The sequence below is a fragment of the Calypte anna genome, chromosome 3 (genome assembly GCF_003957555.1).
Source record: "Calypte anna isolate BGI_N300 chromosome 3, bCalAnn1_v1.p, whole genome shotgun sequence".
Taxonomy (NCBI): domain Eukaryota; kingdom Metazoa; phylum Chordata; class Aves; order Apodiformes; family Trochilidae; genus Calypte; species Calypte anna.
Window position 1 is genome coordinate 9,117,744 of NC_044246.1, and position 16,460 is coordinate 9,134,203.

At 36.7% G+C, this 16,460-nt stretch overlaps 1 protein-coding gene across 1 annotated transcript in view; it reads right to left on the bottom strand.

Annotated features, from left to right (window-relative positions):
• The window catches only part of AKT3 (AKT serine/threonine kinase 3), a 143,380-nt gene that overhangs the window by 57,734 nt on the left and 69,186 nt on the right, over positions 1-16,460 (bottom strand). The window contains exon 3 of the mRNA XM_030447219.1: positions 7,794-7,919. Within this exon, the coding sequence (XP_030303079.1) occupies positions 7,794-7,919 (126 nt within the window). The remainder of the gene's footprint in view (positions 1-7,793; positions 7,920-16,460) is intronic.

A 16,460-nucleotide genomic window follows, 5' to 3' on the forward strand; every position in this document is an offset into this window, starting at 1 on the left:
AACTCTAGCATAATGTCTTCAAGTTTTCTACTACACATAAACATATGTAATTAAAGGGCTGAATCTCAACTCAAAACAGTTGGAAGTCTAAATTATCATTCAAAAAGATGAGTAAGCCAGTAAACAGACAGACTCAACTTTGTGTTCTTGTATGCTAGCCATCTACAACTTGGAACTACACTTCTTAATCCTAAAGCTTTCTGTCTTGCTTAGATTAAGCAAGAGGAATTTTCCTCTTTAATATTAGGGGGGGGATGAAAAACCTTGGGGGAGAACACTTGTTCAAAGCAGCAAAATACAAAATCAGTAACAGAAACTGACAACGCTGTTCCAACAAGTCTGTAGCACTCGTATGGCCATTTTTTGATCCATACAGGAAATGGAAAATATGAACTAAATACAGTATAAAGAAATATAATGGATGCTTCTCAAGTATTGAACTTCTCTTTTTAAAACAAAAGAAGAGTCAGGTTAACTTCTGTCTCCATATCCACAATTTGACAATTCTAAAATGTTAGACTATCTTTTCCAAATATCTGCTACTATCTAAATTAAGTAGTTATGCTAGTTAAACTCTCCTGAGCAACTCTAACTACAAACTGTATTTCAAAACGTTCTGTTTACTTTACACCATTCTGAACCACAGATGACAAAGTTTGCTTGAAGCTGTAATTACTCTGCAAAGCTGGGAAGCCAATTAGAGGGCCTGAAACCTGCCAGTTCCAAAAAAAAAAGAAAAAAAAGAAAAAGAAAAAAAAAAAAAAAAGCACAGATCATCTGTTCAGATTTTATTAAAAAGTTTAAAGTTTGAATTCTATAACTTTAACCATATAATCACCAGTGTTCTTTTCCTGAGCACATGCATTCAGAATAAAAATTACAAAGAAGACTAATGCAATTTTACTATTTCATCCATGGAAGCTTTCAACTTCAGTAGTATTTGTTGATGGAGCTAGACAAGAATACTAAACACACAAGCAGCCATAAAAAAATTGCAATAAAAAATGAACAGAAGGTTGCAAATTTTGGAAATTATTTCTAATACAGACTGAGTTTTAGAACAAAAGACAACTCCCCGTGATCATTATATGATATAGAAGAAATAGTATAGAACCACTCCTTGCATTGTTTAGAACATGCTCACTTTTAAATATATAGAGTTCTATCTATATACAGTTATCTGTATCTATCTAGCTTATCTATTTGCAGTAAAATTTAACATTGATTTTCTATTCTTCACTTAATCTTTCCTTCACAAGATAAACACTTTTGTCTAAACCTTTCCCTGTTCAGTTCCTACACCCATTTTTAATTCCTAATGTGAAATTTAAACACACTGCTTACAATTACCTTTTCCCATAACTGCTACTCTGCACTCTAAATCCACACTTTTGTCTGTAGTAGACAAGTAGCAGAACTATCACACCACTCTACATGTATGAAAAGCCACAGCTTCTACACGTTTGCACAAATACATGAGGATACACACACCCTACATCCTAGGGGAAACCTATGTTTCTGAGGCTCTGTCTTTGCTCACCGCATTTTATCTGTGAGGAATATGATCCCTAAAAATAAGACATTTATGTGAACAATTTAATACCTCCTCTCTTTGGTCTCAATAAATGCAGTTTTCCCCCTAAAAATGTTATCCCCGAACAGATCGTTTTTCTCCACTGCCTCTTTGATGATACCACTTTTCTCTTTGTATTCCTTGTTTCTTACCATCTCTACCACATCAATTATAGGTAGCTTTTCAACACAATCTGCCTCCACAGCCTACCCTCATCCTTGGTAGCACTCTGTATTCAGCATCAAAATGCCACCCATCCTTCCCCTGTTCCAATTTCAGCACCATTTCTCAGAAGTCTTTCTGATTTCTCTCTGCTATACTAGTTCTCTTCAAATCCTCCTTAAAACTCTCCTTCACCTCTTAAAATACAGGAAGGAGGGAAGCAAGGAGAGAGAAAAGAAGGGAGAAGCGAGTAAAAATCTAATCTTGACAATGGATTAGTTGTTGATGTGCTGAGACCACTGCCTGTACTACAGGCTAATACTGTCTCATTGTTTTCTCATACTCCCCCCATCTGTCTGCATCCATCTGCTGTCCCTTTTTTTTATATTTGGAATTTTAGTATTTTGGAGCAGGGACTGACTTTTTGTTCCGTATGGGTAAAAATCCCACTTCTGTGGGGCTTGGCTTATAACAAGTATTATACGTGCTTTGATAATATAAAAACATATATGACTGATTAATAAATAATAATAAAAAATAATTTGATTCCTTGAAGGTGAAAATCACCCTTGATGCACTTTTTATGATGCTGGAAAGTCTTTTATTTCCAACATTCCAAACAGTACTGAAGTAGCATCCATGTCTTTCTGTCACTACAACCAGTTTGCTAGTTGGCCCTTCATGCAGAGAGGGAGAATGGAAATGAGATTTCTGAATGTTATTGTTGGCTTTTGCCTAGGGTTTTATTTGTTTTCACAGAAGACAGTAAAATTATAAATCCTTCTCTGTCTTTCATGCAAAGAAATTTTACTTATGCAACTGGATGTATCACACCAGCATAAAAACTCTCAGACCTGGCTATAAACTTCACCTTTGACCTACCATGCTGATACCAGACCCTATTTAGACATAACTGGAAACTACAGTATGCTATACTGGTTTCTGAGAAATCAGTGGCCATTAAAATAGAAGGATGAGAACATGGAATTAGTTTTCACCCAGGACAAAGCCAACAACTGAATCCAAACTTCCAAGTCTAGTGATGGAATACCAACTATACAACCTAGAAATCATTCATAAAGTAATATTAAAGCCTCCCACAGAAAATTACTGGCCTGGTTTTCCAGTAAGCAAAACAATTCCACATCCAAATCAGGCAGTAATATTGCTTATACACATTAGAGTTTGAATTTCCATGGGTGTATGTGCATATGTAGTACATTACACACACATTACCTTTTTCTCCCCACAAATATTTTCAGTGTTAAATGAACATTATTTATAAGATTGCAACATTATCATTTTGGCATGAAGTCTATACTGTAATCATAAGTATCTACAACTACACGCTTATCTATGGGTTCATATCATCCCGTAACATGCAATTAGAAAAAAAAAGTGGGACTTAAAACTTTAATCTCATTGAAAAGTGAATTGAGGAATTGCACGTAAGGTCACATCCACTGCTGAGTATTTTAAAGTATAATTTAATCTTACTTAAAACATGCAAATATACTTTTCTAACCATTTCTTTAGAGAATCACTTTAGAATTCTTTATAGCCTAAAATCATTCCCCAAAAATATTTCCATTTCATATGTTTTGAAGATTTAAAATCCCCAAATTAATAAACCTTGTCTCGGCCCACTGAAAGACTAGGAAAAAGAAGCACTGCTTCTCCATTTAGAACAGCCAAGGTTGATCAATAATCATTTCTGCAGAGAATATAAAATAAAGGAAAAAATGTTATAAAATGTTATTTTCTCACAATAACTAGACTTCACTTTTTCTTTTCAAAGAAAAAAGGGATAGATGTAACACAGAGTGCTTAAGAAGTATTATCTTTCAAGATACAATAGAAATTCCAGGTGACATCATTTTTGGCCAAAGCTCAAAGGCTACTGTGAAGGGATACAGCTCTTCCCAATTACTCCCTTCATAAAGATCAAAATTAAGGCAAAGGGCCAATTCTTAGAGATGTTCCTTCTCAAATGTGCTATGTGATTACCTACATACTCATTGCATATGTGGGAAGTATTTTTTTTACAGTAAAATCACAAATGCTCCTTAAGTAGAACTGAAGCAACTGCCTCTTCTTCCCACTCTGCCTTCCTCAGTAACAATAAACAAAAGACCAAGGTGGTTAACACAAAGCAGTGTTATCTCAAATTAGGCAACACTGGACAGTTAAAAACAGCACATATTGGTTGGGGGGGTGGCTTTGGAAGGGAGGGAGGGCACTGAGGTAATATATACATCCTGTCACCAAGAGTAGTAGCTTTGTTCCAAGGAAGTGTAATAAAGACTTTTAAAAGCCAGGACTTTTTTTTCAGGCATCTGCCTGTACAAAGAAGTCAAACCAATCTAATCCAAATTAGTTTTAAACTGGTTATGACTGCATAAATGTCTAAGCAAAAGAATTTACATTAACATATTTTATTTTGCAGTTGAAGTGGGCTAGGAATGCATGCCCACTCAGTCAATCAGGAGTATATCTTCAAGCTACAATAGCTTGATTACTTGCAACTGCTTGTCTCTTCCTGAAAAGAGCTGAACTGATTTCAAACCAGACAATTCAAGTAAGATCACGCTTGTGAATTTACCTCTGAAAACCACTATCAACTGGTTAAGTTTCCACAATTAATTGCCCATTATTGTAATTACATTGATTTCACGCACCTCTGAGTGTATGGTTAAGACACCACAGTGCAGCTTTTTGTGAGTCCAAGTGTCAGGGCATACACATCATGGAACTAAAAGCACACTTCAAACACACAGCTCTCTGAACTGCCACGTTAAAGAAATTACTCTGTTTTGTATAAAATACACTCACTCCACAGGAGAAAAACCAGAATTATTCCTACGTGCTGTTCAGTGCCATGAGATCTGGCTGAGTTGTTGAGCTCTGCAACCTGGTGGCAGCCCTGCAGATGCAGAGCAGGGCACTCACTCATCTTGGGACTTGTGTCTGATGCAGCAGCTGCAAGAGAGGCGAAGCCCCAGCCCCAGCACACCCAGGGGGACAGTCCCATATCCTCTGATAGGGCTCAGCTCCACCCAGCCCACTCCATCATGCCCTTCAGTCAACTCTATCCCACGTTCAGGGGCATACTTCAGCTCCAGGAGGATAGATCACAAGCTCCCATCTTGGGCCCATGCCTTTCTCTTGCATTTTGTGTGGCTGGAATGGGCCAAAGTGAGAGCACACTGCCTCAGGTTTTCCCTCTATGGGTAAAGCTTGTACCTGCTCACATGCCTACTTCCCAGCACCTTTTCCCCTCATTTTCTTCCAAAACACCTCAAGGAAAAGGGATGGACTCTGAACACCCCATCCTGTGACAAAACACCACCTGATGAGAAAGGTTTTAACAAAGATCTATTTAGCACTGGAAGCACTGTTAGCAGTAAGTAAAACACCTTCATTCTCTGCACCCTTCCTGTTATTCCTGACAGACTATGCAGATGGCAGAGGACCAGGGAGAGAGTAATGTTCAGGTGTGGAATTTTACAGACATCTTGGAAGACATCGGAGAGCCACTTCATGGAAAAAATTATACTATGATTGGGGAAGTGGCTTTTGAAAAAGTAAGGCTGGTGTCACAGGAGTGGAAGGCAGCAAACACTGGTGAGAAGGTATCTGTATCATGGAACTAATTTGACAGAGCTGGATATAGAAGTTATGAATTACAGAACAAGTATAATACAAAGCAGAGCTGTGCAAACTTTACAATGTTCAACTCCAACAGCACTATGAAAATAATACCACAGCCTTGGCCTTTTCTGCTGAAATAACAAGCTGTAAGCAAGAGCCAAAGATGTCTATCATTTGGAGAGAAAAACGTAGACTGAGACCACACTCTCACTTTACAGATAGCTACAAAGATTACATGAAGATAGGACTGTAAAGACATATCTTTAAGTCCCTGCCAACCTAATCAAGATGGTATTAACAGTGATCTCACACTCCATCTGCCTGGCTAGTAATTTATGAAAAACGTACTTCACTATTACAGGAAAAATATGTTGCACTGCTTGTGGCCCGAAACCTACTGCAGCAGCCCAGGAACTCTTGGATCAGAGGCTGTGAGACCAGTTCTTGACATTTACCAGGTACTGCCAAAGATATCTGATCCATTCATATAGTGATTTTGTTTGTTTGTTTGCCCTACTACCGATCCCATCTTCAGACAAATAAAACAGCTGACTAAAAACTTATTCCTTTGCACTGTAGAGTATAATAACATACTGCTTTATATTTTCAACTTCTCCATGTATCAAGTAATATTGTTCACGATCAAACATAATCCATTTAATTAAAACCAACTTATAAAATGGAATCTTATCCAAACATTCTGAATCTAGAAGACGTTTGGCTTTTCATCCCGTGAATTCCACATAGGTGCTTCACTTCATTTTATGTGATTCTTTCTATGAGTGGAAAATCTCCCTATCTTTGCACTGATCAGCAATCATTTCTGATTACAGTACTCTTTTTTCCTGCCAGAAAACAGAAAAACTCATCTTGCTTACTGGAACTGTATTCCTTCTATTAATATTCCTTCCCTGTTCCTTTAGCTTACATTGCCTAAGGATCAGACCTATGGGGTTAGCTACCTGCTGAAGGGACTTTTTTGGGGAGTGGGAGAGTAGGACAGTGGGTAGAGATGGTGAAGGTGTCACTTTGGAAAAAAAACACAAAATCTTCCAGTTTCCATGAAGGCAAAGTTCAGGGGAATTATATAAGATCACCTCTGGATATCAAAAAGCAAAGAAAAACATCAGTATCAACACACTGGAATTAATTGCCAATTATGCATTTCTTCACTTAGCATGGCTACCACTCAGATCATCCTTCTAGTTGCTGCAGCAAAGAAAGACTAGACATGCAAGGAAAAGCATGGTAAAGGAGGGCAAAGTAGTTCTACAAATGTTTTTTCCGCTGCCCAATGGGGAAAAAATACCTAGGAAACTACTAGTTGCTATAAATTTATAGGTTAAGATATTCAGAGCAGTAACTAAGGAATAAAGGCCCATGATCCAGTCAATTTCTACCCATGGACAACATAAAGACACCACTAATTTTATCCTGAATAGCATCAATATTATTAGAAGGCTTGCACAGTCCATGTCATTTTTAAGAATATGCAAAGTTTTCCTCCTCTAGTTGTCAGACAAGACATAGGCTTGGAGCACAGGATTACTTTCTTACCAAATAAAATACCTGAATTACTTCATATCCAGCAACGAAGTCAAACTCAGGAACAATTTTATCAAGAAAATAGGTATATTAAGTCTCAGTAGCATTTATTCCATCTTCAGAAATGCAGAGGAAGGGAACCCCCTCCCTAAGCACACATGCTCTTGTAGCTCCAATACTCCTCTACAAAACTAAACACCACTATTTATTGAATTGCTAATACAATTTTGAAAGAAAATGGGTACATTTACCAGTGTTCCTTTGAAAGTTTCTAGCTATGATATCCAGAACTTGGGGAGATTTTTTGCCTCCTTAGTTTTGCTTCTTAAATGCTCTCACTTCTGTTCAGAAACACCCATCTACAAATTTCACTTTGCCAGATAAAAAGATTTCAGATTTGTCTTTTAGAAACATTCTTGGAAAACAAGAAAACAAAACGTCTTCACTTTATCCAACTGATACACACTTTGTAGCTTTGCTAATATATGCAAATTGTCTGATTGCTTGAAATTACTGATTAACCAGGCTGGAGAGCTGATTACCTGATTATCCAAGAGAAAAATAATTTAGCATGATTTTGTGTCATTTAACAGTCTAGATAATTTTCTAATTAATTTGAGTTTCAAGCAATTCTGAGATACTACTGAAAAACTGAAAAGAGGTCGATCATCTGATTAAAGGTAAGCTTTCCAGGAATTTTCTTCTTACAACAACCATTTGCCAAATGTTACTGTTAGTTACACGCACTTCACACACACACAGACACAGATATACATATTCCAGTGTTACCAATAAATTCTGAAATACACATGAAGGAATAAGTCAATATGCTGAGAGAGTAATAAATACTGGACATACATACTTGCCACTGAAAAGTTGTTAAGTGGATATGGCAGATCCACATCCTGGGGCTTCTCCTTATAGCCTATGAAAGAGCCATCTGTCTTTAACAGGAAATATCTTGGCCGCCAGTTTTTTATATATTCTCCTAAAGAAGAAAAAATAAAAATTGCATTAGTACTCAAGGAAAAAAAACTATGATATTAAAAAGTGTAACATATTATCAATGCCTAACATTGATTATATCAAAATGTTTTCAGACATTTTCAATTTACAGAGGGAACCTTAACTCCCTCCAAAAGAGGAGAAAATGGAATTAATCGTAGTGGGAAATCTGGACTATACAATGATGCCTCTGGAATAAGAAACTACAAGCTCTGCAGAGTAATATTCTGTAATTCTAAATTTTAATCACAGTACACTCTTCAAAATCCTACGTATTTACACCCCTAAGCTTGAATACTGCTGTAGGCAAAAATATGCACTACAGCTTGACATTTAATATCAAAATTAATTCTAAACTAATACAAGATAGAACATTTATACTGCTGAGCCAAAGCAAAAAGCATTAATTTCCTCAAAACATACACTAAGCAATTACAAGAAAACTGGGGGTCATGGGACAGTCTATATAAAGTATCCTTAGCAAATAACTCTGAAAGCAAAAGAAATAAAAAAGAAGCTAATTGTCTTTTCAGAGACAAGTCCACCAAAAAACCCACAACCTCCACTTTCACCCCACCCCAGTCTAAGCAGGATTCTGCTTGCAATGAGGTACTCAGAACCAGAAACATCCAGAATGGGTCAGCAAAGACATGATATCCTATTTAACACCACTTATTTGCAATTTAAGGGTGAATAATCTCCTCATCAGCATTATCCTTTGCAATGCTACACTAAATCTCAGCAACAATTTCATTTTGAAAGTGCAATTACTCAGTTAAGGTAACTTCAAATCTGCTCCGCTTTTCCCTGAGTTCTATCAACTCTGCAAAGTAAATAACATATGTACAAGTACTTACTGAGACTTTAAATGTCACCGTTTCATCATAATACAAATGAACACTTTAAGAAGAAGAAGTGTATGCAACAATGAAGAATTTCCAACCATGCCAAACAGATGTCTATCTGTTTGTGGAACGCTCAGAACTGACCAGCCCAGGGGCTCACTGGTCCTGGACTAAGCTCAGCCCTTCAGTGCCATTTACTGCCTCTGCACCCTGTTAACTGTACCTATGTAGCTTTTACACATTTCCAAGGTCACAAAGTAGTTTACATACATCTGACATGGAGACTCAGGTAATCTAAAAATTCATTAATGGCAGCTTCACCTTTCCATCAGAGCAATCAACTGTCACTGCAGCCCAACACAGGAACTGCTAAGATGGCCTTGCTGAGCTTGATTATAATTTATAAGGATTCTGAAATGACTTGAAATCAAACTGTAGCCATAAACATTTCTGATTTTCAACACGTACTTAAGCAGAGAAGCAGTGCAGTGAGGATGAGATGGGGAAGCAGAAAGAGTGAGAAAAATTAACACCAGGCTATTGGTGCTAACTTATGTTTCCTGGCCCTTGGCAGCAAACCTCTTCCTGCTTCTAGATAGCAGGGTACCTGCTTGATTCTGTTATCTAAACATTTTCGTAGAAGTAGGAAAAAAATTGAAAATGTCAAATTGTTACTTAATTTGACCATAAAATTAACAGAGGAGATATAGTGCTGGATACAACTGAATCAAATCAGAGCTTTCTATTTCAGATCTCTGGTTCTGCTTCAGCTTGCAACAGCCTTATGGACACTGCCACTCTAAACTGATTCCACAGTAGGAAATCCCAGCTAACAAAAAAGCAAATACCAGTGCAGTATGGGAAAACAAATGTGTAACTTTAATAACAACAGTGAAAAACTGTATCACCATAACATGAAAAGGAAAAGACATTTCTTGAATTAAGTTTAGTGAATACTTAAAAACAAAATAATGAGGCCTAAGTAAAGGTATGGCTCGTATTTTAAGAAAGTTTGAAATACATCTGTGACAAAAAATTCAGTGAAATCATTATGGACTCAAAAGTTGAAGCCAAAACAAAACCTTACATATCAGATCACACAGTGTGCGTTTTAGAAATATTAACATCCTAGATGCTTTCTTAGAAGACCATAGAGAGAATCTTTGGTACAATTCCAATAAATTATATCTTATTTAGTTGTAATAGCAAGTGACTGTTAGGAAAGAAAGTGCCTGTTAGTGAGTTTAAAATTTATCAAGATCTTAAGTCTTATGTAGAAGGTGAATTAACTGCAAAGCAGGCACCTAAAACTACTGAAGAAGGGTTCAAGGAGAGTGTGGTGACAACGCCTGCGTGCCTAGAACAGGTCAGCCACCCAACGGTGGCTCCTCCTTTCTGTAAGGAATAAACTGGTCAGGGAGATAAGCAGACTGCTTTAAGAATCAAAACTGATAGGGTAAGCACACTCATTAGTCACTTCAGGGAAGAAGAGAGGCCTTTGCTTACTTACATACACACTCTCCAGAATTAAAGCTGTAGAAAAGGAAACCATTTCTAGCAGGTGCCCTCAGAGTCCCAGCACACACTTCCCTGATCACTTACTCCCTCTTCTCCTCTCAAGACAACACTTTAGATTACATTTGGCTTATACTAGGTACTCAGAGTCTCTTAATCAGAAAACTGAACAGATTTTTTTGTCATCTACTGAGGTATGCAGCTGGTGTTCTGCCTGGAGAAAAACCTTCAGAAGAGTCTGACTGTCACTTCCAACCTCTTCTGAAAAGAGCTCACAACTCCGGATAAAAGTTAATCACAGCAAGATAAATATTGAATGACCTCTTAGTACCAGTTTATCCACAAGCAGAGCTCTACCTCTCTCTGTCTTTGCTCTGCAAACTTGAGGTAGACACAGGACATGTAATTTAAAAGCAATGGCAAAACACTATGGTTTTATACGGATCCATATATTTCTCTCAGAGACATAGACTTCTTTGAAACATGTTTCTCCTAAATGGCTCCCCAACATGAATCACAGCCAGATTACTTTGTCAAGACATCTGTACAACCTTGCATACAGGCCCCTCCCCCTAGTTTTGTCCTGAAATCACTAATACTACAATCCCTCTTCAAGGCCTTTACATGAAATATTTATCAGTTGCCCTTTATTTATTTTGTAATTTAATTAAGAAATGCCTGAACACTTTTGAGGACTAAAGTAAACGGTGGTATCAGTGAACAGCTCACTGAGCTGCTGAAGTGGTTTAATGGCTTTCAAGATGCACTCTAGGTGCACTCTTAAAACTGCATTACTTCTCATAACTGTTTAAAGACAGAAGATGTTTTAGTCTGTATTTCTTAAGAGATATGCTTATTGAACTGCTTTGAAAGAGAGATCACCCATGCCAAAAATATTAAAACACAGTAAAGCATTTGAAAATGAAAACTTGTAAACAAAAAAATTTGGCAAAAGAAAGGGTTTTTAAGTCTGAGCAATATTAAATTACCGATATTTTGAGTGTTTATTAAATACCTCAGCACAAGCAAAAAACAAGAAGTTGACATTTAATTCAAGTGAAAAGAAATTATTCCATGAGAAAGAGGTCCAGGCAGGCTCACCAAACCACAAGACATCCTGACAATTTAATGAAACAGAGCTGTGGTACTTAAAAAAGCAATGGATCTGCCATAGAGAATTAATCAGCTTGCACTCTGCTTCCCGCTGAGTTAATGTAAGCTAAATTATTATTTTGCTTAAATTTACACCCTTCTAAGTTGAAAAACATGTTCTTTTAGTATCTGTTTATTAGGCAGTAAGAAGTCTCTTAATTTCAACCACTGCAGCAAAGAAACCCAAGTAATTCTTGCACCATTTTAATTCTAGTAAAAGTTTTTAAAGCTACTTAAAAACAAGGGCACTAGGCTGTATTTCCTACAGATATTGATAGATGATATGTACATACATACACCTAAAAAAAAAATTTTGAATCAGTTTTAGGTTGTTGGGGTCTACTTTTTTAATAACTACTGAGAGAATATACCAAAAAAAAAAGAAACAAGATGGCAGTGCACTCTTGAAGCACATGAAAATGCAATCTGATCTTCATGCAAAAAGCACTCTCATAACATACAACTCTTTAATTAATGCTGTATTTAATAATACACTGACTAACAACAGTAACAAAGAATGCTTAATGAAGGTTTGTTTAGAACATGACCCTTGTGGCTGGCTCTGTATTTGCCTCTGTACTGAAACCTTAATGATTTTCTTTGCCTTTGATAGCTAGTAACAAGAGTCCTGCCTTCAGGACATTTCACAAAATATGTTTAGTCTGATGGTGCAATGTTCATAGTTTTGATACTGCAAAGGAGTTTCACAAAGAAGAGCTTCCTAAGAAACATAGGAGTAGTCCACAAATATATGTTAAACAAATGTACCACTCAAAGTCCATAATTTTTTTACTTCACCTCTTGAACTAAGAACTCTTCAAACATATTCACCTCAGCTTTGATAGCTGCTGCTGTTAGTCTCATCACTTCCAAGTCTTAAGCATATGGAAACTCAGCAATTCTTGAAAAATTATTCAGTAAAATTAATCTTATTATTTAAAAAACCTGTATTAAAAAAAAATCACTTTTGCAAAACATCTACATTTTTCAATATGTAAATGGTTTTAGAGGTGTGAAGGAAATGTCTTTAATATACAGTGCTGATAAGCAACAGAAACCTGAGTTCAAAAACTTGCTTCCTTAAAAGCAGCAACAGCTGCCACACAGACATAAGTGAGATTTAAGGGAACTGGGAAAGGGAGGGAGAAACAGAAAAAAACCTGACCCCCCCTCCAAGCAGAGAGCACAAAAAATCTGCCTCTTGTCTGTCTCATCAATTTCCTAAAACGGATTTAATAGAAATAATACAAAAATTCTGTTCTCTTTTTCTTTCTTAAGACACTTTTTTGTTAAATTAAGCTCCAGTTTTGTTACACAAACATGTAATAAACAGAGTGGGCAAAAAATTAATTTATCTAAGAGCATTAAAGAAAATTATATAAAGTATACAAAACAACTATATGCAATTTTTCTTTAAAAGAAACAACTGCAATTAATGTCAGGTCAAGTAAATCATCAGAAGTAATGCCAGTGGTTTTGCAGTTGAATTTACTTACCTTGGCCCTCTGAGGGCAGTGTTACCTAACACACGATTAGAAGCATCAGAGACAATTTAAGTCGATAGACACAGGCAAATGTAAAGCACTCCGTTAAATATTTTCTTAGTTTTGATTTCATTGTAACAAATTTGGAACAGTGTTCTAAGATATTTTTTTTTAAATAAATGTTTAAAAAACTAAAAAGTGTTTCTGCCTTCATGACTCGATATATGTCCTTTAATCCAATGTAAATGTGTAATTATACATCATGCAAAAGATTTGACAAAATCTTTTTGTATACAAAAGAATTAAATAAACCTGATTTTTTCTATTGTGCTTTAGCATTATAAAAGGTGTTTTTTATTATACACCCTCCTCCCATATTTCTTTCGGCAAAGAAAAGCAGAATTTGGAACTAACACTTTTTGGTTCTTTTATACTGTGAAACAGAGATTATTTATTTATACTGTTTCCCCACAGTTCCCAGTAATGCTGTATGACATTTTGCGCACATCTGGGCTTAAATTAGACAAATTAATTTTTCCAGTCACAGCTGGGGAATATGGAACTTTTCATGTTATGTGTGGGCATCTGCTTACACCAAAACTAAGCTCACATTCAGGTTCCTGCAAACTGGGGAATTAAGGTGAGAAAGAATAAGTGCCCTTCACTGTCCATGACCTGTCAGACAGAAAGGTTGTTCACAGCTCTGTGGCCAGAAACCAGCAGAAATCACTCAGATGTTAAGATTTTGCAGAAGGCAGCAGCAAGCAGCCTCAGGAACAAGGTCTGGAAGTTCCTCAGCTGAGAGCAAGGGGAGAGGAAAACAGGGACAACCTTCTCTTCCCTCCATGCCAGCCAAGATACACTGAAGAAGAGGCAAACAATCAGATCTTTTTCCTGAAGCAGTAGCAGGTAGTATCAAGGAGCAGGGCTTCTACTTGTGAAAAAGAACAATTCCAAGTGTGAGGTGAAGTCACCAGAGCAGCTCTCCATGGTCCCTGCAGGCATCTCTGCAGCCCAACCTACAAAGAGGACCAAGCTTCTCAATAGAAAGTTCTTCCTTGCTCTCACTGTGGGGTTTTCTTTGGGGTTTTCTTCCCTCCAGGCTCTGCATGCAACCTAAAAGCATGTTCCAGACACAGGCTCACTGGGGTTCGAATCACCACCCACCCCTGACTACTGATAAATGCAACCAACAGTACTTTAGCTCCTGTTGTTTATTCAGCCCTTTCCTGTTGCATTAAAAATTTTTTCTCTAAAATATCTAAAAATCTGGAGGAGAATATTCAATAAGAGAGAGACATGCTGCTATCCAAACGTCAATGCAGTTTTCAAATTGGGCATCTGCAATATCTGCAAAATTGCTGATGTGTTTTGGCATCTCATAGAAAATAAATGTTCACAGCACATACTCAATTTTCATATGCACAAAATTTTGTCCTTTAAAAAAACTCATACCAGAAATACTGAGTTAGCTGACATCCTGGCAAATTGAGATTTGACCTTTACCGTGTCCACTCTGAGCCAACAGGAAGAAAACCTTGCCAGCTTCAACATCATTTTCAATTCCCCTTCATTCTTGAAGGATAAGAATTAGAACAATAAATAAAAAGAAGTTGAGATTAATTCTTGCTGTCTGGGCTAAGAGTCCTGTATTGCATCAGCATCCCCGAACAACAAAAAAGATCAATATTTTCTAAATATGCCTGCTATTCAGGAATGGAAAACCAAGGTCTATATCCCGGGAACATTTAGGGACACTACTCACATATTTAAGATGTCTATCTTGCATAGGCTTTTTAGGATCAAAGCAAAAAATGCCACAATATTTATCTGCTTCTCAGGGAAATTTTGTAGTTTTTATCAGTATTGAGATCTGTGGTAAATAAATTTTTTAAAAATTATAATTTTAGAATACTGCCTCACATCATTATTCTTTTTAATAGCTAAAACCTTTCATGTTCTCAGTACTTCTAAATATTTATAATTTTTTATATAGTACTATAAGCATCAAGAGATGCTTCAGAAAAAAAATAACTGTCCTTTTTTCTGCTTTTATCAAGTGCTTGGATACCAAAGAATCCACCCCAGATATTGAAAATATTTTAAGAGAAGACAAGTATACAAATATCTGTATTTAAATTACACTGTATAAGACAGTCAGCTATAGCAGCAACAATTTAAATTCATGTAAAAAGTATATATTAAATCAGATTATTACATTTTAAATGCCTTTTACATGTAGCTAACATGAATTAAACACCTTCTTGATATTCTCTTACAATTTTTTGTAAAACAGCCAGCTCTAGTTTACACAAAAAAATCTCAAACTTTCCGTTGTTTGCAAAAGAGTGTGATAAGTTTGACAATAGCATTACCATTCAGCTTTCTGTGACAGATTAATGTGGTGTCAAAAACTACATGACTTTCTCCTCTTAAAATTGGTATACTTGCTAGCATATTTTTCACAAAGCAAACTGCCTCACTTTTAAAGCTGGCATAGTGCAATGATTTTAGAATAGCTCCCCTGAACTTTCTCCATGGCACTAGGTGTGCTCCTAGCCCCAAACTTTGGCAGGTTCTAAAAACTAACACCAGCATCGTTCATGTATATTTCTTCCTCAAGCACATCACTGAAGTCAACTGTTTTGCCTTATAATTTATCCAGCATCACTTGCAAACAACTTGTCCAAGATAACACAGAAGCATCCTTCAGCCTGCTTCAGTCGGCAGAACAGCTCCATTGCTGCTGCCCACATCAGGCAAACTTCAGCTGCATTAAATGTTTCATGAAAAGCAGCAATGCAGCACTACCCAGAGTAACCTGGATGTCACACCACCAATGACAGAACTCAGAACATAGCACGTGTCTGCAGAGGAGAACCAACAACCCAACCAAGAGGCACAAAGGAATTCTCTATTTGCAGTGCTGTTGGCCTCTGCTTAGGGTCAGATGTAGAGATCAATACTTGGGTATGAGACCACCACACCTGAATTTTCAGTTAAAATTAAGTTGACATAATCCAAAGGTGACTTATTCATTCAGCCACAGTGATTATGATAATAGGGGACATCAAATTTTTCCATCAGTAGATACTGTTACCAATGACCAACAGAGCTGAGGCTTATTAGAAGCAATATGGAAGACACTACACAAGAGGTTCCTTCACTTCTGGTGATGCAGTGGTAGGAAGCAGTGGACATGTCCAATCAGACAATATTTAAGTCATGCTGTGACAGACCAAAAAACTCTGATCCATAGTGATAACTGGAAGATATGTCTGCAACTTCAACCATTATTTCATTTTCTATTTTCCAACTCAATACATATATAAGAATGTTGATTTTGCATGTAATATTAAAAAAATATATATATTAAAGTCCCAATTTTTAATCTGTAAAGTAAGAGATCATTTGTCTAAGACAATGCTTTCATTTAGCCTTTCTGGGCTAACTTCATTTCCCTCCATTCTATTATGCTTTCTCACATCATCCTGGATACTCAGCAGCAGCAATCACCAAACAAGAAAA